This window comes from Branchiostoma lanceolatum, chromosome 2 (genome assembly GCF_035083965.1).
Source record: "Branchiostoma lanceolatum isolate klBraLanc5 chromosome 2, klBraLanc5.hap2, whole genome shotgun sequence".
NCBI classification, from domain to species: domain Eukaryota; kingdom Metazoa; phylum Chordata; class Leptocardii; order Amphioxiformes; family Branchiostomatidae; genus Branchiostoma; species Branchiostoma lanceolatum.
In genome coordinates, this window is record NC_089723.1 from 30,975,797 (window position 1) to 31,001,865 (window position 26,069).

Sequence of the window (26,069 nt, forward strand, 5' to 3'; positions counted from 1 at the left end):
AATTTCTGGTGACAAAATGTGACAAGCTGTGAATAGTTGATGTTGCCTCGCCATATCATCTGGTGTCAAATGCTGAGAAGGGAAAGAATTCATTGGCATGCTAGGCTTTGTTGACACGCGTTTGTTTGTTTGTTTGTTTGTTTGTTTGTTTGTTTGTTTGTTCGTTCCCTAAACCACGAAACGAAGTTGAAACATCCTCCGGGTATATGCCTTCACTTTAGATATTCCCGCTGATATCTTCTTATATTGTTTTATAAACGCGAAAACTTTGTCGTCTTAAAACGACAATCTGGTGGGCTCAGTCCTTAGAAAAAACGACCTTGTCCTTAGATGCTCGCGTCTGTGAGAATCAAGAACGAGAATTAAGTATATGAATGGTACAATCCTGGGACGCAGTGGGGTACCTAAACACCTCCCCTAAATAATCACTGGACGAACCTAGAAGGTTTGCTAATGAGGCTGCTAGAAGCAGATGTGAATAGATACCACCGATCAACTTACACTGCTCTTTAGATATTCTTAAAACATGCTAAAACAGGTTTTGTCACTATTTAAGTCACTTGATGTATTGTTTACGCGTGCTTAAATATTGTATTCGCGATGTCTCTACGCCTGTCCGTAGCGTACGTAGTGGCACTCATTTAAGCAAATTTTAAGCATTTTAAAGTAAGCTTAGATATTAATATACATTATCCGTAAGTATGTCGTAAAGATTGAGTTCTCTCATTTGCATATCTACGGTTGTGTGAAAAATCTATCTATAAAACATTGCTGGCTCAGATGCCAACCCTGTTGGAAATGACGATATACAACCTTCTGTTACGTGACATCTGCATCCACATGTAGGTTGGGGCCCTACTAGAGCGTGAAATGGTGCTTTTAAACTATAGATCGTTGTGGGATGGTTGGGGGCAAAGGTTTGGGCATTGACCCACGTTGTTTTTAATAGTAGGGAAAGGAATGCAACCCTGTATTCAACAACGCCAGAGAGGAAAAGAGAGAGATGAAAAGCATACAATAGTGAAGAGGATTGAAAGATACAGGAAAGTTGGTACAATCCTTCTGAAGTTTTGTATGAATATATATGAGACAGGGTTTTGACAAATGTGTTAGTAGGAAAAAACTGGAGGAAGGAAACAGTTAGTAGAACAACAACATTATGACAGGAAGAAGAGAAAGATTTGTTACAAAACGTGGGCATTTGGTTGGTTTTTATTCCGTTTCTATTAATTACATTGATTATTCAACAGCCGTTACAGTCAACAAACAACGAGAGACACGCAGGTTCAGCAATCAACACGACACGCACGCGACCACGGGAACCATCACGTGCAATACTCAGGAAGTACGTCATCACGACGAAACTTTGACAACTACCTCTCCTCCGGAAGATTCCGGGGTCCTGTCCACGCACTGAGGCTCAGATCCTTCACTAGCATCTTCGCTACCAAGACGGGCACTTGGAATGTCACCCGCTTCATCACTAACCTTTCCGTCCACTTTGCCAAGCGTGCTGTTCTCCTCTCGCTTCCATTTCTCCTCCTGAATATCACCGTCGGGCACGTAGACCGTTTTACCCTCCTCTAGGTTCAAAACGGCCGTCGGATATTCTTTACTGCCGCCCGTAGGGGTGTCATCATTGGTGCTTGACTCTGGCTTTTCCTTCTCAATTTCTCCACCAGAGTCTTCCGCTTTGTCTGGCGGAGGATTCTGCTTGGTTTGATCCCCGCTTTCGAGGGTAAATTCAGATGCGTTCCCTGTCTGTGCCGCTGCTGCCCCGTCCTGTAGCAAGACGAGAGAGAAAAAACAATATAGTCTTTGAGTATCAATGTTAAACATTGAACACCAAAATTTCCCTGCCGCACATTGAATATTGATCATGCAACTAGGATCAGGATATACCCCCAAAAGATGGTTGGGGTGAAGAAAGTCAAGCGGCCGAGTTGAATAAGGGACCTTATTATCTCCATGAAGAATGGAGATATAGTTTTTTTTATCTTGTATGATGAGCCAGACAAGTGAAAGTAGACCCGGTGTCACGCTAAATAATTGCCTGGTCAAAAAAATTCCAGATAAGGTAGTGCACGTGTAGGACCTGTCGTTGTCAACATGCATGACTTCTCCCGGACTTCTGCATGCTTTGAGAAAAGAGGTACATGCTTCTTCTTCTTCTTAAGTATACTGTGCAAAACCCACTATGGGGCATCGTGTCCAGGGTGAGGTGAGGTGCTGTTGAAGTTAAGCGGGTATCTCATCGGACTGCGCTAAATGGCACGTAATTGAGAGTCACCAGCAAAGTAGCGCAAATCGGCGCCAATGTGTCGCTTAAAATTGCAAAAACTTTCAGCAAAATGGCACAAATGTTTGTTGTAGTCACGTATTTTACCCGTTCGACTGCAAGAGAATATTGGCGGAAACTTGTAAAGTTGGCGCAATTTCCTAGCACAATTTGGCGCAGTCCATTGAGATACCCTCGTTATTACACATGCATCATGCAGTTGCAAAATAACATAACGCAACACCTTAGCCATCCTGGAGACCCATTGTCTGGAACGGACTTTCCGTCTGTTGGAAAAATATGAATCATTTTGTCCATCAGTAAAAGATATGTCCCTACGCCTTGAAGAAAACATCTATGTGAAATCGAGAAAATATATTTTCATGATTTCAAGTTCGGCTTACCAAATGTGACGAAAATTTCACCAGCCATGACATGTAATTTTCCATATCTTGCCTCAAAACCAGAGCTGTTAGATTGCATGCGATTTACAGTATATATGATTGCCGTGGATGATCATAATCGGCATGCACGATGTCTTTAGATTAAACGGTGTGACGTTTTCGGCCGACTCTCCGCCACTTTGACATGTCTCATGCCTTTCTACTGACGTCATTTCCTCACTCACAGCCCGGTTACCATGGCAACCCAGACGACATTTAGAGCTTGTTAAAAAGACATTGGAGAACTCCCAGACTAGACGAAAACGTCAACTTACCTCAACTTCTTCCAAAATTGCTGTTGTTTGAGAAAGAAAGCAGCAAAAGAAGAAGGGTTTTTAAAACACAAATTGAATAAGTACAACAAAGTGAAATATATGTATATATATATAAACTATTGTAGCGCGCCATCAAACTATTGTAGCGCGCCATCAAACTACGGATAAGGTGCTAGGAAAATTTAACTAGGTGCAGTAGGAATATTCTACCTAAATTGAACGGTTATAGAAACGTCGAAGGCTAGTTAATGTGGCAATTGGTGCTAGGAAGGAGTTTAACGGAGGGTGTGATTTAGCTGACGGGTGTTGTATTATACACAGATATGGTAAAACATTCAGAAAGCTACAGGAGTTATCGCTACACAAGGGGAATGGAATGGCGGGAGGGAGAGAAACGCCTATAGGATGGAACTGTGACCATTTAAGATTGAGAATAATGGAATCTAAACTGTAATCAAACAATACTACAAAATCCGACCTTTCAGCATACCTTAAAGCTTGTGTAAAGGTTCCATTTTTCTCTCTCAAGAAACATCACCTTTACGCACGCTTTAAAGTATGCGTAAAGGTCGAATTTCGTGCAGTTTAAACAAGGGGGGTCCGACTTTATGGGTGCATCTATGTGATAAAAAGACAATAACTCTAAAGAAGTAGAATGATCAACACCGGTGTTACGACTCTACCCTACATCGCACCCAATGTGATTTTTCTAACTTACTTTTGCCCACGACAAGTCAATGCGGAGCATGGAATGTCAACGGACAAATATGTAAGTGGAATTGTTGTGGGTTATTGTTTACAACGAACGTCCTTGTCGCGATACATGACTGCTTAAAAAATCTTGAAAAGTTTCTGTTGCTATGACATCAGTATTGTAATGACACGAATTCAAGTTCTAGGTTATACATATGAAGGTCTTTAGTGCCAATGTGATCCACCTGATCAGACGTCTCCCTGGTCTCTGAGATACCGGGGGGCAAATGTTATTTACTCGGGCGGGGGCTGGGAGGTGTTACCGGGCTTAAGTCAGCAGGATACCGGCGCAGCCCACACACCGCACGGCCAGTCAACACACAAGAACAACACCACTAGATATTGCGGCACAATGATGATAGCATTATATATCCACGACAGAGAGACACAAGTTACGGGGAAAAACACAACATGCACACATTAGTACACAGAACAACACCAAGAACACCATGCGATAGCAATGACTTACAGTACAGGTGGGGACTATAAACTACGGCTTCACCCAAAGGTACGGTACATTCGTCATAGCACATCAATACACAGGCATCAACAACAACGACTAGAACTAACATGTACTAGCAATGAGAATCATTTCCAACAATAAGGAGGTTCACGATTCTAGGCACGCATACGCAGCGAAATGCATTCTGGGTAATATGTCAAAGGTAAAGGCCCCTCAAGATTAACAAAACACGTCTGGACATTGTTATACAACTCGAGACAATGGTCGAGGCAAGAGCTGATTTCAAGTTAGGGGCCTTCACATATTGCCCGCAATGCATTTCGCTTCGCATGCTTACTTAAAATCATGAACCTCCTTATTCCTTACCGCAGTATAAGTGGACGTTACGGGACATCATGTGCTTTGAAATGTTGATTGACATGCTTCGAGACGCCATGAAATGGAGTTAAGAGCTTATTTTGCATCCATGTACTGATGGCATTGCCAAAGACAGCAAGCACAATTTCGTCTGGCAATGGCAGACGGGGTCATCCAATCAATTTCCATCCGTAGTGATTGTTTCAAAATTGCCACGGTGGTAATGCCAAGATACTCAAGGATCCTCATCCTTTCTGTCACGTTCTTTTTGTACTGTACTGTAATTTGATTTGGCAAGGAGCAAAGCATGTCTTTTCGGGCAGTGTCTTCGTGAGCAGCTTCAGCAAGCTTTCAAAAAAATGTTCTTGATAATTGACAAACATACGTGTCCGAGGCATCCTGTTGCAAATGAAGATGTGCATTCAGAGATAACGTGATGATCTCCCGCATCATCAGCGATGTCCTTACCTTGCTATAGTTGGCTTCCTCCTCGTAGGAGATGGCTACTACTGCCAGCATCAGGTTGATCAGGTAGAAGGATCCGAAGAACACGACTATGATGAAGAACAGCATGTTCCAGGGTCCGCTGGCTTCGATGATCTAAAGTAATGGTAACATTATGGCTTGAGACAGTCAATAAAGATTAACTTCATAGCTATGATAGCCTGGTGTAGCTGAATATTAACTCAATGGGATATAATTTTTTTTAGATTTAGTTAGATGTTAAAATTTTACTCAATTTTGTGGTCTTCACGACAAAGGAACGATGAACAGATGTAGATTGGCTAACTAGTACTGTTTGCTTGGTTACTTATTACTACTTGTATCATGAACGACTTCATCTTCTATTTCCAACTGCTAGGCGGCGCTGCAATGAGAAGACTGTGGTCCCAAACGTGACTAAGTTTGTATCCCCCCACCATTCATGGTTCAATAGATGACCCCCTATGAATATAAAACAAAGAACTTACCAGGTTGTAGACGTTCTCCCAGTAGTCTAACGTGATCAGCTGCAGCGAGGTGAGCAGGGCCATGCCAAAGTCGTCAAACCCGGTGTAGCCGAAGTTAGGGTTGATCCCGATGTCTGGCAGACATGTGTATCCATCCGGGCACTTCCTGTTTACAGGAAAGAAGCAGCGAAGTATAGAGGAGTTAATATCAAACGCCTAGAAGTACGGCCATTTTGTTACAGCGCCAAGAACATTGAGTAGGACGTTGATTTGTAAACACCAATAACTTCACGACAGAATTATCATCATGGGTGGACCTTATGTAGTTCGAATTTTTGTTCCAGAAAGACCTCACGAAGTAAGGAGAAAGGAACGGCGTAGTACTCTATGGTCACGTCAAACTCTTGCCAGCTCAGAGATGGGTGTAGAAGGAGATTGGAGTTACAGAAAATAGACTATGGATATCCTTGAAAGGTGACTGTTTCCAACACTTCGTAGGCGGTATGCATAGGACGGTTGGCAGCAGCTGCCTACATGTATACCACGTTGTTTATTTGTCTCCCGATTGATGACAACTAGCTAAATATTTGTTCTTTTTTGAGGGACACCAGGCACAAAATACTGCCGAGGACACGATGTTCTGATCTCCCATTTTGATACTTTACAAGTTGGTCGAAAGCTTGCCAACTATAGTGGTCATATGCGTAGCTAGAGGCACCCATTCACATAGCACAGGACATCTAGTTTATAATAAATACGGCCAAATCCAACGATATATCGTTTGTGAAAAAAAGCTACATTCTGAAGACAGATGACAGACGTTGATGCACTAACTCTACACAGAGAATGACAACGTTATCTATAAAGGTACGCATTGTAGAATCTGACCGATGAAAACATTAAAACAAAGTTTCTACATCATAAGTTGCGTCTACCTTATTACACTGCACAGTGATGTTCACAGCGACTTTGTTGTGTCGTGAGAACGTATTGAACTATATATATGTCACAGTAGAGATGGCGATTCAGGACAATCGGCGATTGTCCTAGGACAGATCGCGATCGCCGTTTGTCCTAGGACAGACTGCGATCGCGATCTGTCCTAGGACAATCGCGAATTCTACTAGTAGAGATTGCGATTGCAGTCTGTCCTAGGACAAACGGCGATTCTACTTGGACAAATTCTGATTAGATGGAAATGCTTTGGAAAATAGAATGAATCATTGCACAACATTTCAATCAGGTTTAGCATACTACCTACATTCACAAATATTAACTATTCCAGTTCATATTTCATAATGGATAGATTTCATTTGAGTATGCTTTCTGATAAAGTAATTTCTGATAAAGTTGAGTGACAAAATTTTGATAATGTGTGAAAGATGTCAGTTGGAAGAAGGTGATCCAACAATATTTCAGTATGCAAATTTAGAGGTGTCAAGATATTACTCACAGGTTCACACCTATTGAATTCACAACCTTAGGAGAACAGTAGAATCGCCGTTTGTCCTAGGACAGATTGCGATCGCAATCTCTACTAGTAGAATCGGCGATTGTCCTAGGACAGATCGCGATCTGTCCTAGGACAATCGCCGATTGTCCTGAATCGCCATCTCTACTGTGACATATACAATGTATGCGCACTTGAGCTGTCAACCATTTTTATACGGTTGGGTTTCTTTTCGGTAGCCTACCAAAATTTGAGGCCTTCGCGCGGCTTGCTTTCACGGCGTTTTCCAACGTTAGAAATGTGACACAAAATGGAGCAAATATGTTGAAAATTAGTCAGTCAGAACGAAGATGTATCAATTCAGAATATTTGCAGGTTTGACCCCAATATTCTACAATGCGTACCTTTAACAAACGATACACATTCTAGGTTTTGGGATCGCCCCCAGTACAACATGTACAAATGATCCCGAAAAAGCCGTTGACAACAACACAGTTGTTGCTCCATTGATATACTTCTGGGCCCATGAAGTAAGACACGTGACAAGACGGAGACATGTTATTGATGGTCATGATGAGTTCCTTACGTTTTCACGCTGCTCCCAAAACTTCCCAGGCTAAAGAAGCTTGATATTAGAGATAAACAATCATGGCATAAAAACTCATCCCCTCGGAACGACATCTTCCTGCTTCAACGTCACGTCAAAGAATTCATGTATTCTAATCTAATCATATAGTTAGTCAGATACTTCAATCACCTGGTTGCTGCTCACGCATGTGATAACACAACCAACACAAGAATCAATGTTGTTGAATGGAAACTCACTCGGAAGAAAGAAAAAATCTCAATATAGTTGACATGTTTATGAAAATAATTGTAAAGCGCCTTGTTAAAAACCGTATGACACCAAAATACACAATTTTCTCATCATATTCAAAATAGTATCATTGTAACATCCACGTTTGCGCTAAATGTATCTATTCCTGTCATTAAACATCAACAAGGTGTTGCCAAAAACAGCTCATACCTCGTGATCAAGTCAAAAGAATGATTTGTGTTGATGCGATGTCCAATAACAAGCAAAATGTGTACGCTTACGTGTATGTTAATTGAATATGATACGATTTTTTTATTTGACGTCATATGGTCTTTAACCCTGTTGAGTTGACCATCCACATGATTCAACAGCTGCAGTATTGGATGTAGAATACACTCTAATAGTGTCATTTAGTAGTGATGGTTTTATTTTGTCGATACGTGTAGAGGAACACAACTTACGCTGCTTCTGAAGCATTCCCACAGACTATCCAGTCACCGTCATCTCCAAACCAATGAGCTGAAGAAAAGAGAGAAACAGGACAGATCTTTGAGCTATCACCGCATGGAAAAATAGGTACGGGATCTCAAACCTTCGCGAAATATTTAAAAGTTTGTGTAATTTCTTGTGTCATTTCTACCACTACGGACAAACAACACGCCAACTGACGGAGTGATAATATATCGCTTATCACACTAAACATTGTCTGGCTTTGTCAACGATGTTGTGCCTTCTGGTCATTTTCTGTATCCACCGCCATGTTGGTGTCCCTATTTGCATTTCAATGAACTACTGCTCAAACGTTTTCGGAAATTTTAAGCTCTTCTGACCCTCTCAAATAAGCACTAACAAATGTCTTCAGCCCCAAGAAGAGACCACCAGAGAATACTTAAAAACGTTCTGATAAAACAAAAAATGCAAATAAGGACACCAACATGGTGGTCAGCAAAGTGAGAGAAAACGCTCTGTAGTGATAATCTCAACACATAAACGAAGTAACCATACTTACTGCTGTTCTGTATATGTTCTGCATATTGGATGTCTGTAACGTTCATGTTCTCTGGGAGATTCTGTACACACTTATGTCTCAAGACCCCCAGATAGACTTGCAACGCAAACAGGGCGAAGACGGTCAAACAGAAGACGATTAGCAGCATGACCTCGCCCAGCATCTTCATCGACTTGAGCAAAGCATTCACTATTGTTTTTAAGCCTGCAAAGGGAATGAAAGCACGTGTCAGAAATGAAACAACTCAGTTGATGTAAAGGCGTGTGATATAGGCACTACCTGTACAATGATGATTAACATACTACTAGTCTAACCCCAGGTCAGATACAGTGTTGATATATGTGGTGTTGGTCACGAAGTCAAGTTTGGATCAAATTACAGTTGGCTGAAAACCACACATGTATCCGAATTATGCACTATCGGTGAATACATTGTATTATTATATTTATTATGTATGTATAATGTATTATATATCTATCATGTATTGTGATGTAACATTCTGCCATACACCAGATGAGCAGTGATATTTTTAGCTGGCATTTACATAATTGTTTACTATTAGTCTGATTTGGTCACGTCATTAAGTCTTTGATATGTCTGGTATAAAGAGCAATCAACAGATTTATCTATAACCGTTTCCATTGATATTTTGGATATTCTATATGATGTACATGGCACACGGATTAATATGGATATAGACCATTTGTTGTACGTATTGGGAATAATAGTATAGCAATGTCGATGACAATGTACCAGCTTTGTAAGCTTTAAAAGGACACCCTGCATCACACTACACGAGGGTCTAGTGCAATGACTAATTCTCTATGCCATATATCATGAATAAACTAACAGACTACTGACACCTTACATCACCAATACTGACATCTAAGTGAAACATTAAGAAGAAAGGAAAACATAGAAGGGTGGAGAAAAACTGGTTGTCAGATGTTCTATGGTGCACCAACGGTCACATAGTTAGACTAATGAATAAACGAGATGAGATGAGACTGACACCTTACCGACAGAAAGCCACGACACCACATTACACCATCTATACGTCACTCTCCACGTATAAAAGAGTGTCTGTACAAACCTGGAACTATTGATATGGTTTTGAGTGCTCTCAGGACTCTGAATGTCCTGATGCCTGTCAAATTTCCTAAGTCAGATAACGAAAATGTGACGAACCTGAGAGCGAGAACAAATAGAAAAGAGCATAAAGTGGGTTATGCATATGGTACAAACCTGGAACTATTGATATGGTTTTGAGTGCTCTGAGAACTCTGAAGGTCCTGATGCCTGAAATATTTCCTAAGCCAGGTATCGTCAAGGTGACGAACCTGTTGGAACAAAATGCACCACATGGGTTAGATTTTTTCCTCCAGAAGCCTGTTGATTATGTTTTCATGTTGAAATGATGTAGGGTATTTCATCACACAGCTCTAGACTTGACAATTTACCTCATGACATGACAATTATCGTCAAAACAACTTGCTTAGAAAGATAGTCTGTGGCGTCCTCCGTCCCAATTCAAGGTGAGAGAAACAAACTTGCGTGGAAGGTACGGTCGATTAGAACGGTTAGAACGTGTTTCGAACGCAGGCAAATTGACACAACGCACTTAATGGCAATTGTGCTTATATTCTATTGACTATAATACTAATGTATTAATTACTAGTCTTACAACACCATTACCACATGCCGCCTAGCAGCAAGGACAAGGCTCACTTTGTATACAACATACAGGTAGACGTGATACTTACGCTAAACATACTACTAAGAAGTCCAACCAATTCCAAGGATCTCTGAGATAGGTGAACTTCGTGAGGATGAACCCTCTTGCGATGACTTTGACAAGCATCTCCAAGGTGTAGATCCCCGTAAACACCCACCTGCGAGGAGATACAGAGAGATATCAAGGAACCAAATCATGATTATCTTCATAGTACTCAACAAAATTCACATGTAATTCTTATCATTCCAATTGTTATCATCAGCTTTAATACAGATAAGGGATACGTAGAAATTCAACAATAAGTCATTTCACAGTTCTTAGTGCGGATATGCAGTCGCGATACATCATGGTCAGGGGCCTTAAACTTTGACCTTAGACCACAATGCATCACGACTGCACATGCGCACTTGGAACTGGGGAGTGACTCATGCGGTACTAAAATATGGAAGGAATTAATTCAGGCTCAGATTTGAACAAAGTTATATTCTGTCATATTCAAGTCAGTTGAGTATTTCCAAACTCGAAGTTAATGATAGAGTTTATCTAAAGAACTTACTCTGAAAGTTCAATCGGCGTCGTCAGGGCAAGGAACACGCAGTTCACTACAATCGTCAGCATCACAGCAATGTCAAAAAATGTAGGATTCAGTCAAGGAAAGCATCCATTCTTCACATTGACACTAACCCCTGGACTAGGCAATATACTAAATAGTGCATACCATCGAATAAGGAAGTTAAACCACCCATTCCATAAAGAGTTGTTTTATTCATGCACAGAAACGTTCTTTGGAAGGACACGAATGCGCGTCATAGTCATATACATGTGTATTCAGCACGAAATGAACTCCCTTCGCGTGACAAGCTAAGTTAATCCTAGTAAGGTCTACGGAATACATTTACGTAAAGGCCCTGATAACCTTCCCACGAGACCAACGCAGATTCCTAGCAGAACTTAGGGCCACGCTGACTAGATTATATTGATGACATCCGTGCGCGCATCAATTTCCCTCCGTTTCCAAAAATGATTGCGGCGATACTGTTAATTCTGTAAATACTGCAATTCGTTGTTTGGGGATCCATGTTCTGTACGTCCAGTAATTCATGAAACCTTCCTGGCAACTTAGATTTCATATTGAATTATGAAGGCAATTTTTGGCGCCCAACTATTTTTCACACGCTCGCATTAATTTTGCAGTGCCCTAGGGATGTTATCCATATAAATAAACTAGTATGGCCTAACAATACGGGTAAATACCAGTACCCTTCAGATGGATGTCTCAGGAGATAGACATCGACATCATGGGGCAACCTTTAATTATTGATAATGATTTCAAGGTCACGACCAAGTACGCGACTACTTTACCAGTGACCCCATGAGACATACAGCCTGTCAAATCCAGTTCCCATCATATTTCCAGGGCTCTTCGTTGTTTACTGTTACTTCAAAATATAACTGTTTCATCTGGGACACTTGTGCTACCTTATGAGTCAGTTAGTTGCCTTTTTCTTCTTATTTTGCTGATGTAAAATGTTAAATGTAGTCCCATAGCCTTTTCTTAGGCCATAGAGGCATTGCGTTGTTATCCATTGTGTCTAGGGCAAGGTATTGGACGTCGGAGACCACCCCTCTTCTTCTACTGCCTTTTACCTCTACAGCCCATTTTCCCCTGATGTATCTTTCGCCATGCAAAGATCTTGATCATTAAATGTTTTCCAAAATGGCAGAAAGTATCATTTAGTAACCTTTCTTACGCATGGTGAAACAATTACATGTCTAGGCTTGGATTGACTCAACTAAATAACGATTTTAGCATCCCATCTGGTCGGGCCTCTCTAATTCTGTAAAGGTTGAGCCTGGACAGTGAGAGTTTGTGTTACACAGGGTATGTTAGGATGTGCAGATACAATGTCCTCCATGCAGTTATAGATGTTAGAAACTGAAATTGATTATGTCACATTTTTCCATGGATGCAAATGTCTTGAAGACAAAAGCGACGATAACAGTTGGCACACTCTTTTAGTTCAAATGTGAAATTCTTAAAGATTGTGGAGGGAAAAAGTCCCCTTTGTGTCAGTAGTTACTGGGGGAGGGAGGGGGCATGAGTGAGAGGGAGTCAGGTGCAATTGTACAAACGGTCTCTTACAAATGACCTATTGATCGCTTGTCACTTGCGATCCTGTCGACCATGACCTTACCATCACTGCTGTCAAAAAGAAGGACGAATCGATTTTACTGTACTCATGTGTTTCCATGAAAAATCGTTTCATCTACGAGTTGAATTGGCTAGACCAGGCAATCTGACTGGCTGATAACTGTACATACACTGTCACGTATTTGAAGCATTCGAGAAGACCTTGTTTTTTGCATATCGCTGTTGAGTATAGCTTAGCTGTGGAGGAGTTATAATTGTAAAAAGTAAGCTGGAGTGAAATTGTGTCACAGCCTATTGAAACTCTACTCAAAAGACCGATCCTGGTTGTCCATCACAATTAGCAGTTCAACCAATGAGAGAATGGCAATTATCAGTTCAACGAACGAGAAATTGGCTGCATGTCCTTCAAATATTTTCGTTTTTATTTTGCTTTTCTATGTTTTGACGGAGGTGAGTTGGAGCGGTTTGTACTACAGCGACATCTACCGCTCTTTTGTAGGTCGTACATGTTACCATAGTTTTGTAGCAGCCGATTGACGCTAGAAAATCAGGTACAGGCAATTTGTCATTTGCCACGACGTCAAAATAGTTGATGTCTTTTTGGGTTTGGCAAGACATCAAGTCAAGTGAGTCATAAATTATAACGTATTGATCATTCCTCGTATTGTTGGAATCGAGCGGTAAGAATTATTTTCAGCAGTCTGTAAAATCCCAGGAGCTGACCGATCCCATAGCCCCGCCGACCTCCGTCAAAACGTAGAAATGCAAATAAACATGTAAACCTTTGACTGGCAAGGATTCGCTCTCTTATTGGTTGAACTGCTAATTGTGATAGACAGTCAGTCAGCATCGGTATATTCGTGTGTGCACACGTCGAAAAGACACGGCTATTGGCTCAGGACATCATCTTTGAACGCATGTCAAGATTTTGCGCACATGTTTAAAACTTAAAATACTCTTCGGCTATGCTGTTTTGTTTCTTTCCATCATTGTTATTTTCAGATCTTTTGGTTGTGATTGATATGACAGGGAGAGGGAGATGTGGGGGTATTTAGATCGGGCCTCGTCTGGGAAATGAGCCAACAATACAGCAGCTTTCCTCCCCGGGCAACACATCTTTCCCATTGTACAACTTAACTGTGAAGTGGCAGGAATCATCCGCCGATCCATACGTTTTCAGAGAAGATATTCTTCTCTCATTTCGAGGGTTACTGGGGGATCAAGTGGTCTTAAGTGACTCTATAGAAACAGACGGTGTTTTGCCTACCGAACTATCCCACTGGCCCGGCATATAGGGATGCTTTACGGCCCCCTGCCCCGCTAAGCGTTCGTCTTTCTCTGACAACCGTTCCCGAGTTAGGAAACTGAATCCCTGGCTACCTGCCTAAGTGCCTAGGCCAGGGACTGTTCATCTCCGTAAGGTCCCGTGAATCCCACCCCGTAAAGATCCCGCCCGAGTACGCTAATTGACCTGGGCGGGTGGGCAACACTCCCTGTACCGAGGAGATCACGGAAAGACCACGATGAAATTATTACCAGTCTACTACCGACTTGGCGTGGACATAAAAACTTTGTTTTACCCCTTGAGCGCTTCGCTTACGTATCCAGCGTGCAACCCATTCTCCCGATGACGTTGATATAGAGTCCAGTGAGGAAATATGATCGATAAGTTGATCGATCATTACGATTTACATCTACATGAACTTGACACTTGAATCTAAGACGCTGATTAGTCATTGATCCTGGTTACTGGACAAGGACGCCGAAAGAGGCTCACTGACCATTTTACGTCTCTCATCAGCTTTGCGTTGTCTACAAAATATCCCCAATAACTGATATTTATGAGGACTTCTGCTTGACGTATTACGATAGCTCTGCAAATCCCTTGACAACTATAAGCCGTTTCACAGTTTCGAATGCGCATGTGCAGCACGATTGATTGTGATCTAGGCCAAAGTTCAACATCCCTGGGCTGATAAACAGTTCCCACTTGTCTTGACGTTTTCTAAACTTCCTGTTGCCACACTCGTTTTCAGTTACTTTCATAATCGTTTAAAACTTCCGTCGTGTTTCGTCCAGACGAAATGTCGACAAGTTGTCTGGCTAAGTGATACAGTACGTAAATTGCAAGGATGTTGCAATACGATTTGTTCTCAGTATTCAACACACACAAACATTCAATTCAGCCTAACCTGAACACGTATAGTTTTAGACATTGATAAAAGAGACTTATTATAATTCAATTCTGGTCGAACATGATGTGTACAGTGTCTGTCAGACCACGTAATTGGTTTGAACGTCGGCGCCATCAATACAAGACGTTTGGTCTTCTGGGACTTTGCAGGCGTTCCTTATTGGCCGAATCATAGTGGGTACGTGGCTTCCGTATGGTTAAAAGTCACGGAATAACGGAAATGTGCAATATTGTCTGTCACTGCAGTGTCGTCTGTGGCAACTTTACGTGACGAGGTAAGATAGGCCGTGTGCTTCTGTGCATTTAGAATATCCCCAGACATTTCCTTACGAGTTCCTGAAATTAGTGTTTTATAGTAGCTGACACTTGCAGCAGCAAGATTAGATTCAAACCGAAATATATTAATACGTCGATATTATTTGATTGGGATGTATGAAATTGATAATAAATTGATTGACAGGACAGACGTCATCGCGTAGTCAAAGTAAAGAACAAATCATTTCCAAAGATGGACTTGAAATCGTCATAGCAAAAATGACCGGTAAAAATAGGATAAAAATATGCTGGTGAATAGTATAAACTGGCGTTAGACGGAATACTAGTAATTGTTAAAGAGTCAACAGTTCAATGGGTTCATTTTTTTTCTTTCGCTTCTGTATCTATAAAGACCATCTTGGTTGTTTACTGAATGCTGTAAATGCAGAAATGTTCGCCGGGATTGAATTTCGCGGTAGGGAGAAAATGTCGTGTTCCCGGTGGCGTTTAAAAAAATAGCAGCTTTACAGTCACTCAATGGGACGGCTTTTTGCGGTAGTTTTAGGTTCGCGGTAAAGAGTTCAACGCGAAAACCGCGAACATAAAACCACAGCGAACATTTCTGCATCTACAGTGTTATTTATTTATTTATTTGTTTTGTAGTTGTACTTGTCCTTTGATTATTTTTCCATGCCATTTTCAGTATGAGAGCCTAGGTTTTGAAAAGAAATGGAGAAGAATTTATTTTTAAAGATTGACACGGACATTTTTTCGTGCGCTGCTTACCATTCACGACGTTTTTTTGCAAACAATCCTAACGTCAAAATGGAAACGTCCTCGGGGGCCTTGATAACCACAAGGCAATTGGTCGATGTCAACACAGTCCTTTTCTTCCACTCACGTATTTCATGACGTTCAACCCTCTAATGAGTGTTCAAGTAACGGCGTTTTGTGTTGGGGCAACATCCAAACTCAAAAGACAAAGTAAACACACAAAAACATAGTTGAACTAAAAGAATCGTGCGTTGGTGTGGATTACCTGCTGTTTGTGTGTTTTAACAAACATGGCACACACCAGCAGGCTTGGACAAGATGGCCGCGTTTGAGAGCATACAGCTAGAAGCGTACCTCAACAACCTTTTGGCAGTTGAGCTGTGCGCATCCTTGATAGAGGACTTGCAGCATCTTCTACGGCAGTACTTTGGTATTTGCACGACAACACATCTAAGTCACCATGAGTATGACCATCATCCTTTATACCCTGCTATAGCATTCAGTATAGATTCTCTCTCTATCCTTCTGGCCGTTGAGATCAGTTTGACAAATCACCTCGAAGGGACCCCTCTACCATCCATCGACTGTTGCCGGCAGTCGGATGTAGGAACGCCCGCAGCGGGCTATCCAGTACCGACATTGATGAATGATGTATTAGCCCAAGGCTTTACACTAGCAGCGGCCCATACATTTCTAACGAGGTGGGGTGCGCTTTATAGGGGCAATGAAGCTTTTGCAAAGGATATCTATGTACAGCTATGTAGATGGCGATGCGACGGAGCTTGTTGAATGGCGAGAAGATGTAGAGAGATCTGCTGGCGCTCATCCGATGGATGTGCCTCCTCCCGGAGAAGTGCTTGGAGACGACGCAGAACGTCTAGAAAAATAGATTAAAAAAGAACACGTTTAGTCCAATGTTGAATTAGTAAATCAAATCAATTCAGAGTACAATATCGCATCTACCTGTCTATTTCTTAATAGAGATACATGTCCGTTGATGTATCACAACGCTACAAATAATTAGAATTGATTTTAAAAACAAGAAAGCTGCTAATTGAAATGAATGGAACACCACGGCATGCTATTTCTCATTGGTAAACAAAATTAGTAACAAATCATTTAAGAATGACTAATGAATAGTTTAGCCATAAATGGATGGATAATATCATAATGAATAGCACCAAATATCTGGCTTGCTCAAATGTTAAAAAACACATTTTCAGGTTATTTAGTTGTCTTTTGAGGCGAGGTGATTTGCTCGCAGGCAAAGAGCGCCTCACGAATCTCTGATGTTGCGATACGCAGGATCATCAACGGTTTCAGATCGCACATTAAGTGAGCTGTAGACGGCACAACAGGGACAGCTTCTGATTTATCACGAATGGGGCTGCACTATGTGTAACGACCTCCCGCTCATGTGATCAGATCGTTACAGTGACTTTACTTTGGCGAACAAGATGTTTAGTCCAGGCGGAGATTCTCAGAAGAAGCCTAGAAAATGAGAAACGTAGCACACCCTGTACATGATTACTCCGATATCATACAATGATATCTTGATGTCTCTCGATCATTCTTAAGTATGCTGTACTATGGTCCAGTTGGGAAATCATGATTCTCTGGCTCTTAATGCAAATTTATGCAAATTAAGCGAATATGCCCAAAATTGAAAGGAAAGCAGAATAGCTTGTGTGATACTTGTCTAAATGACACCAAACTTGGAAAAAGTCACCAGCGGTGGGAGAGTGCTCTGAACTATTTTCTGACCCTTGAAAGTGACTGGCGTGTTTCTATGGCAACCGTTACAGAAAAACGACAACTAGGATAGAGTGTTTTTCGGGTGACGTCACCGGGACACCAACGTGGAGCATGTTTTTTAGTCGTTTTCCTCATTGTTTCACTTTTATGCATTTGAAGCTTTAAAAACTTAAATACATAACTTGTAATCCACTGTGGAGATGCACGAATTCAATCTGATACGATATCCCGGGTTGCAGCTACCCATAATTAACTCAAATGGGCTTTTAATCTTCTACCGTTTCACGCCAATGCAGAAGTATACTCTTCCCATAAGTCAGTTCTAAAAGGCCCCAAGTCTGCTGAAATGAGCGTTTTTGTGACATCTATAAATCCTTGGGCTCTAATGCCGCACGCAAGACAGAGACAAGTTCACCACAACTGTGCAAGCAGAGTCAACGAACAGAACTTATCAAAGCTCGGGCTAAGTAATCTCCCCGCGCAGCTTGTGGGAGAAGCCGTGACGAACGCGAAACGAGAAGGTTGCGCTTCGCTACAATCTTGTCTGCCATTTTGGGCCTGGTGTTTTGAACTTTAATGCTTTAATAGCCTATGCTGTCACCGGGTTGTTTTCCTCGTCCCTGACGGCCCGGGAAGAAGTGTTATCTCGTACATGGAGCGCGTCACGCCTGCGCACGGACTGACGCACGAGAACGTATCATGCTCATCCCGGGCGCCTTAAGCGAGTTAACCGCCATCTCCGGAATCCGCCACACCGTCAGAACTACGTTACCGCCACTCTAGTTGTACCTATCAGGGAACACCACTTGTTACGAGGTTTAATAACTTGGGACGCTTTCGTGTAGATTGGGCTTTTTCACTTGCAAATGAATGCCGTTCGATTGTTTGCATGTTCTTATAAGGTCTAGCGTTACTTTGTCATGCCATGAGTTGCATGTCGTGCCAACGTTATTGACTACCCGTAGATCTTTTCATAAAGAGTTGCAAATGCCGTGATATCTTTCAAAAGGTGTGGGGAATTATCTACGTTGTTCAGACTTATTTTCAGTGGACCAACATAGACAGACAGGTATACGAACCGATATTGCTAAGCAGATCAAGAAGATGGGCGGCCCCCTTTCCCAAAATACGGCACAGCCGTTCAACATGACAACCATTGCTGCACTAGATCTAATAACCATGGTACACTAGAATGTCAATCAATCAAACCATTAAGTCTTCACCCAATCACAAGACAGTACAACATCCACATTTCCGGTGCACCTGTTACAATGTGGAAGGCTTCAGATATTGAATCCAGGCAAAACCATCTGTTTCTTTTCTTCATATTTGGGCTGTACATGTCTCAGTGGCGAACCAGGATATTCAAGCCACTCATTTCTTTTCGTCAAATATAAATCTTACAGTTTTCAGAAGGTACTTGCTACAGGTCAATCCTTTTTTCAGCAGCACTTCCAGATTGCGCAACATTTTGGTCATGACGCTGGGGCAAAATGATGTAATGCCGGTTGATCTTCTATTTTCCAGTTGAACGGCTCTCTAGGATTGTACACACGAAACTACATTTGAGATGTCTAAAACGTTCCCGCCGATTGCGAAAAAAAAAAAATAGTGCAGCAGAAATTGACAAAGTGACTTTACTGATGGCCAAAAAGTAGAAATGAAAATGTTTCGGGGACAAGCGCGAACGCAGCAATGTGTCCAGCAACTGTACCTAACAGACGCACGGTCCACAAAGTGTCATGGAACACACACTACACAGACCAGCCCTGTTACGATAGCAAGAGATTTCTGCTCTAGATCTGAGGAAAGCCGCAAGGGGCCCCAAAATTCCATCGTTTCTCTACTACGTCAAGATCTAACCACGCATCAAATTTTCATAAAGATCATCCATAGCTTCTTCGGTTATGCTTCTAAAGCACAAGCACTATTACATGGCTATGGATGTCCCTGTAGCTCAACTGGTGGTAGCCTCATTGTTGATTACCTGGTTCCAATTAGTTGCTAATTGGGAGACCCCGGTTCAAATCTAGGGATAGGACATCTCGCTAGGGGCTGCACCCATAAAATGGGAGTCCCGTGTACGTTACTGAAAGCAACCCCTTCCTGCTACAGAAACAGCAACCAAACTTGCTGACCAACGTGCCACTGAATTAAAGAAGGCTGTTCGACTTTTTGTTGCTGATTTGTTGTGAAGTTTGAGAAGTGGAGGGGTAATTTTCCTCATGGACTCTTCGGTTGCTTCCAATGTTTGACTACAACCTTTCTTCAAAAGCCGGACAGGTAGAACCGATGGTCTTATCAGCGGCGCCGATCTGAACAAAACGCCGAGAGAATCTGACCGTGAATCAGGCTTATAATCCCGTTGCTATTCCCCCGACTTCTTATAATATCTTTCCCCGCCGTACTAGTGGTCCACATGGCGCCATCATATTCATCTCTGTTAACTCTATCGACCCGCAAGGCCCTCCCAAGTTACTGATAAAGAAAAGAAATAAGAAAGGAAGAAAAATCCAGAACTTCAACGACCGTTAGGGCATCATCCCACGATGGTTGAAACCTAGCACTGCTAGTTGAGGCAAGTCATAACATCAAAACAGTGGGCAGTTTTTCTTGTAACCGTAGCCTTTTGAAAACCACTCGCCTTAACAGTCACGACATTGTATCAAGTGTACCAGTATCCTTTTGTTTTTCTCATGCATGTGTCAAATTTACTCTGTTAGAAGGGACAACAGGATCTTAAGTTAACAACATGCGCACGCATGCAACTTTCCCACTAACCAGCAAGCACCATGTAGATATGCAGAAAGTTTGTGGCGTCCCCCGTCTTTATAAGGGATGTTTTTTTACAATGATGTATTTGCATTTAGGTTTGTTGTTTGTTTGTATTGCATACCCGGTAACCGCCTCATGGCATAACACACCAGGTTTGTACAGAAGAGTACAAGCTACATATCTGAACAATTCTATTTGATCCACTCATACCGGGACGGATCCCTACTCTTTTCGATAAATGTGGTGGTTTCTTTAACGTGCTTGAGTTGTGGCTCTCCTCAAACACGGGTACTCCATCTATCATCCTATCCGAAGGATGTCTCTAGCTGAAGCTATCGGGACCAGCCGGGGATTCGAAATAAGTACCTCCAGGTTAAAACCCTGGCCACAAGGCCACCATGCCACACCCCTGTATCTCTCCAGTGCAGAAATGATTCTGATAAATTATTTGCACGACAAAAACAGGCGTGTCATCATAAGAACAACGCCACACGTACACGTTTCGGGTCAAGGGAAAACCATGAAGGCGATACAATGATACGGGCCGTAAATCTTCCATTTCTAAGAGATTCGCGCTATAGTGTGGATGTTCCTACATTGTCCACCTTGAATGGACTTCGTATGTGGCACGAATCTCGTGCTACCTTCTGTTTTAACGAGGAACCAATAAACATACATGAAGCTACCTCCTTATCCCGGTGTAATGAGGTCTTTATAGACACCATCACAACTCGACTAACGTTTATAGTGAGATCAAAGACTTCATTAACAATAAGAAATTTGCTGTTAATATGATAGCCCCAAAAAAGATCACTGAAGAATACATGTAGTTGAAGAGTGTATCTCAAATGAAACAAAAATAAATATTTTCCTTGTTATCTTAACAGGTTTGTCTGTTCTAGCTACTCTTGTTGGTAAGACGAATAGTGCGGTGTTTGAAACTCTTTGTCAGCTGTGACAGTGCTGCCGTATGATCTATGTGAGGGAAGATGTTAGGTCATGTCTGAAGGAAAAAGGCTGTTCAACAACTTTTTGGGAACAAAGGTGCTTCACATATTCTCATGAACCCATAGCGACTAACAGTACACAAACGTTAAAAGAATTGTTCTTCGAACGACCGTTTCGAAGTAAAAACCTCCCCCGCTACACTGTTTGTTGTGGCCCATGAGTATGTGTGTGTGTGACACTTTAGCGTCGCCGTTGTATAAGAAATCATCTCTAAAAACACCCCACATACACACCACATCCTAACAAACACAACATTACCTCTCCACCGGTATCGCCATAGTATTCCAAGTTGAGATCTGGCCATTTTAAGACGGACATCTCGGAAAAACGTCTGACACGGGTCCTACGGACCACGGGTGTTCTATGGAACGCCATTCTATACCTATGGAACGCCATTCTGTGCGTAACACATTCTCAAAATGGCGGCACGCGAACAATCGTTTCCGAGGATAGAGCAAAATCTTTTCATCATCTAACAGACATATGATTTGTCTGTTGCAGCGCCATTGTTTGTAAATTGACGTCATGGTAGGTAAGGGCCTGTGTCCGTGTATGATTTACTACACGTGTACAGCATCTCACAGCACGTAGCAGTTATACAAGTGATGGGTCGTTCAACCCAGTTTCGAACCATAAAGGTTCTGTGGAGCTGACACACTCACTCACCCCATCCCCACCACTTACAGGGTATGACGTTTACAACAACAAAATAACATTTGGAATTCATCTAAAAAGAATTCATCTCCTCAAGGACACGTCCTTGATCTCCTCCAGCTATGAAATATTAGTAGTCAAAGGCGTTGGTCATAAATGTTACGTAGGTCAAAGTTGGTTATTTTCCGTCAACTCTAAGGCCTTGAATTTTGAGAAAGTGGTGTGTAAAAAACTCAGACTTGACGTAAGTCATCAGTTTGCTAGATGTGCTACATGATGGGCCCGACTTATACTGTGAAAGGGAAATTGTTCGCGGTGATTTCATTTCGCGGAAGGAAGAAAATGGAGTATCCGCGCGGTAGTTTCAAGTTCGCGGTTGAAACTGCCAGCAGGCTTTCATTGTAGAACAAATTGAAATACACGAACATAAGTAAAACCACCGCGATTTTTTCCCGTTTTACGTATACAGTAACTTACTAACAATCTGTCGCTAAACATTGAATATTTCTCATCACCCAAGATCGCACCATCATCTGAGTAGTCCACATCATCAGGTGTGCAAATGTTCTGCTAGCTTTACGGGCGTCCCAAGGGGAGCAAAAACTTGACTTCTGGTGCCTCATAATCTCTTATTGTTCCAGTTTACATATAAACAGAATGATGTGTATTACAAATATAAAGATGTTTTGAATGCAGCTAGAACGAATAGTACGTTACGTTTAGATGCAGGTTACCATATGCCCAACCACTGTAGCTATCTAAAATTCAACGAGGAATTTGGGATTTATTGTGTACGTCGATGCTTTTAGTTAGCACATAAATCCACTCTTTTATGTAGTTGGCTAAGAACTAAAGCGGTGATGAATAAATCATTGGTTGACTGACTGGTGAACGGATTAACGTTACTGCCACTAGGGCTCGGTAAGTTGAGGAATCATATTGCGTATTGACATGTTTCAAAATCATTGAACCACAATAGACGAATTTGAATCGCACAAATACGTCTATTTCTTTCGTCAAAGGGGGTATTTGCTCAAAAATTATCTATGCCATCGCCAGCGTGTGAGCAAAATGACTGACATCAACGTTAGGACTTCCCATAGGAAAGCATGTTAGACACAGAAAGAAGGCTTCATAAAAGTACAAACCCGACTTTTAATCTTAAAAATAATTTTCCACCAGAATGTAACGAAGGTCTGCTTGATAACCATGAAGAAAACAGAGGGTTGTTCAGCTCAAATTCTGACAAAAGTTGACAGTAGTCAACAAACCCTACCTTTGACCCCAGATTTCTGATGTATTCATCCGCAGGACCGAACAACTAACAACTCAGCCTGATCTGTCCTTACGCCAACTAAACGGGTAAACTGAACAAATTTTGTCCAAAATATTAAAATTTATAACCCACCCGCTCCTTCTAACCCAAATGTCTCCAGATATGGCCATAGTATTAAAGAAAAAGACGGATTTCTATGATTTTAGGTGGTGCTATAGTTTTCCTCTGCTCGATCTGATTGCTTACCTGCTGAATGTGCTAGCTGGCACCCGGTCCCATTTAAAGGGAGATTCAACCTCATGAAGCAGAAGTGGATGTTATTTTATAAAAGACCACATTTTGATGAATGTAAAATCAACCACCAAAGTTTGTGAAAATTTTATCACAGATAAACGAACCATATATATTCCAGTAACAGAGTAGTTCCCCCCATACAGATCCATATGTTATGCATGGTGGAATGATGCCTGTCCCCTTAGTATTGGTTCCTATATGAGATAATTGCTATAGATCCAGGTCAATTTTGGGCCCAAAGCAATATATTTTCAGCCTTAGCAACTTAACTCTTCTATTGAGCTGGATTTTCAGCAATTATCCAATAGGAAACAATACATAATATAGCTACCATTTCCATCGTGCATAACACATGGGTCTGTATGGGGGGAATTACTTAGTCACTGGAATATAAATGGTTCATCTTCCGTTGATCTGTGACGAAACTGTACGAAATTTGGTTGATTTTGTATTAAGAAGAATATATGGTATTTCAGAAAATAACACCGGATTCTGGGGTTGAGTCCCCCTTTAACATACAGGGCGTTATATGTTTTATGATTTTATCGCTGTAATGAATGCAACTCTGTCTAAACCAAGCGTAGCGAGAGCTTTTGAGTCTGAAGCTTATGTTAGATTCTGTCTGCAAAATGTCCGCCGTTTTCGGAGGTCGGACAATGATAAATCTCTTCGGCGTGCTGCATCATGAACCAAAAATAGATGCGGTTGAGGTCGAAGATATTTGACGATCTTTCAACTCGAATGATTAATGAGTTTCGGTACACTTATCATTTTGAAAATGTCAGCTTTTCAATATTAATGTAATAATATAAAGTGTTGATTTCTATATTTGATATGACTACTAATATTATTACTATCAATGCAGCTTTACGAGTATAATCGACCTTAACTGGAAACTACCACTGCTCTTAAATTAGATATGTCCTTACATACTTGATCTTCTCTGGCCACTTTCGATAACTATGTTATGCATTATAGGATTTTGAGTTTTTAATTCAATCGTACTCCAAGGCTTTTGAAAAAGGTAATTTATTCTTTATGTTATTGGCTAAGAGGTAGTGAATAGATGATTGATTGAATGGAATGGTAAACGATGTCAGTGACCACTGTCCTTGGTACTGACTAGCGCTCCCCAACCATCCGTGCATGTTCGTTCAATCACGTTCGCCATACTTGCTCGTGATGATTTGCCATTCCCAATCCCTAACAGGGCGCCAAACATGACACCAACGCCATAAACCATGATGTCAAATCGAAATGAATCTGAAGCTACAGAATAGAAGCCATAAATTACAAGGGTAGCGGCTATAATAATTTATCAGCCACAAATCGATTCTCTATTACCCTGTAGTGTGGAACATAGCTTGAATGAGTTTCGAAAATGCCTAAAGGAACCAGTGAAAAGCTGTAAGGTATCTATTGGCAAAATTATACAGACACACAAGCTCGAGTTTTAGAACCAAGGTTTTTGTTGGAACGAAGTGCTGTTCCTGTGTCACGTGGAGGACGCGCAACCTCACGTTGTTACTTACGGGAAGGGAGTAGACCTCCGACGGGAGTACTGTTTTTGGCTGTGTTTGTGTTCGCAACTATAACTCAAGATCGATCCTTTTAAATGGATTAGTATAAATGTTGGTATGTGGGTAGTTATCGAAGTCCCATAGAAACATGGCAATTTTGCACCCCCCCCCCCCCACAGTATTTTCAGGTACATCATTACAAGCCGACACCCCCTCCCTGACAGTAGCGTTGTATAGTTCATGCCGTCCCCAACAAACGGCCCCTTTTGGAAGGAGATTGATTAAGAGAGTAATGGAAAGGGAGGATAACTAATTGTGATGGATCGGGCATTAAGAAATTTACAAAATGCTAACGTTCCCGGAGATATGAGATTTTAATTTTTTTGTTTAGCTTAGAAACGGTATTCCTCATTGCAAGAACATCGCCCTTCATCTAATCGCTCAGTCAAGGTCACTCCCTAACAGTTACGCGAACAAACTGCTTTGCCATACTGCAGTGTGTAACGTTACCAGTAATTGTAAAGATAAGCATGGGCACAAGAATGGCAATCGAGCGGTCCAGAAGTAATGACGTTACCCTTGTCTCAGCGTTCACAAGATTGCATCCAACCGCAATACGAGTAGACATGTCGTGGGGGTCACGCAAGGCACGCTCGCCACGAAGGAACGTAATGACTGTGCCAGTCTAAATATAGCCCGTCTTATAATCGGATTCAATGCCCAAGCTCAGGTGCACTGCCCTCGGGTTCACACTTGGAATACTTTTTGCATGTTACCATCTGTAGACGTGCGCTGCGTTGCGATCCATCCCTTGTTACTTTGCGCTGAAATTTGAATTGTAACCGTCAAATGCACTTCTTTCTATTCAGTTAGCAATCTGCC

The 26,069-nt window shown here is 41.6% G+C and overlaps 2 protein-coding genes across 10 annotated transcripts in view; both read right to left on the reverse strand.

The window, feature by feature from the left end:
* The window catches only part of LOC136428574 (sodium channel protein 1 brain-like), a 34,450-nt gene extending 23,262 nt beyond the window's left edge, over window positions 1–11,188 (reverse strand). For 3 of the 9 annotated variants that reach the window (XM_066418192.1, XM_066418191.1, XM_066418189.1), the window contains exons 1-11: window positions 11,087–11,188; window positions 10,559–10,687; window positions 10,041–10,135; window positions 8,796–8,999; window positions 8,248–8,305; window positions 7,556–7,594; window positions 5,541–5,685; window positions 5,038–5,169; window positions 2,997–3,016; window positions 2,523–2,565; window positions 1,489–1,782 (exon numbers count right to left, since the gene is read on the reverse strand). In XM_066418192.1, the coding sequence (XP_066274289.1) occupies window positions 1,489–1,782; window positions 2,523–2,565; window positions 2,997–3,016; window positions 5,038–5,169; window positions 5,541–5,685; window positions 7,556–7,594; window positions 8,248–8,305; window positions 8,796–8,999; window positions 10,041–10,135; window positions 10,559–10,687; window positions 11,087–11,148 (1,221 nt within the window). In that variant the 5' untranslated portion in view covers window positions 11,149–11,188. Of the gene's footprint in view, window positions 1–1,488; window positions 1,783–2,522; window positions 2,566–2,996; window positions 3,017–3,714; window positions 4,402–5,037; window positions 5,170–5,540; window positions 5,686–7,555; window positions 7,595–8,247; window positions 8,306–8,795; window positions 9,000–9,888; window positions 9,984–10,040; window positions 10,136–10,558; window positions 10,688–11,086 lie in introns of those variants that run through there. The other 6 variants (XM_066418190.1, XM_066418195.1, XM_066418194.1 and 3 more) reach the window with 6 other exon arrangements.
* A 4,696-nt stretch (window positions 11,189–15,884) lies between these two features.
* LOC136428576 (sodium channel protein type 5 subunit alpha-like) overlaps window positions 15,885–26,069 on the reverse strand; it is a 31,046-nt gene continuing 20,861 nt past the window's right edge. The window contains exon 2 of the mRNA XM_066418200.1: window positions 15,885–16,782. Within this exon, the coding sequence (XP_066274297.1) occupies window positions 16,573–16,782 (210 nt within the window). The 3' untranslated portion in view covers window positions 15,885–16,572. The remainder of the gene's footprint in view (window positions 16,783–26,069) is intronic.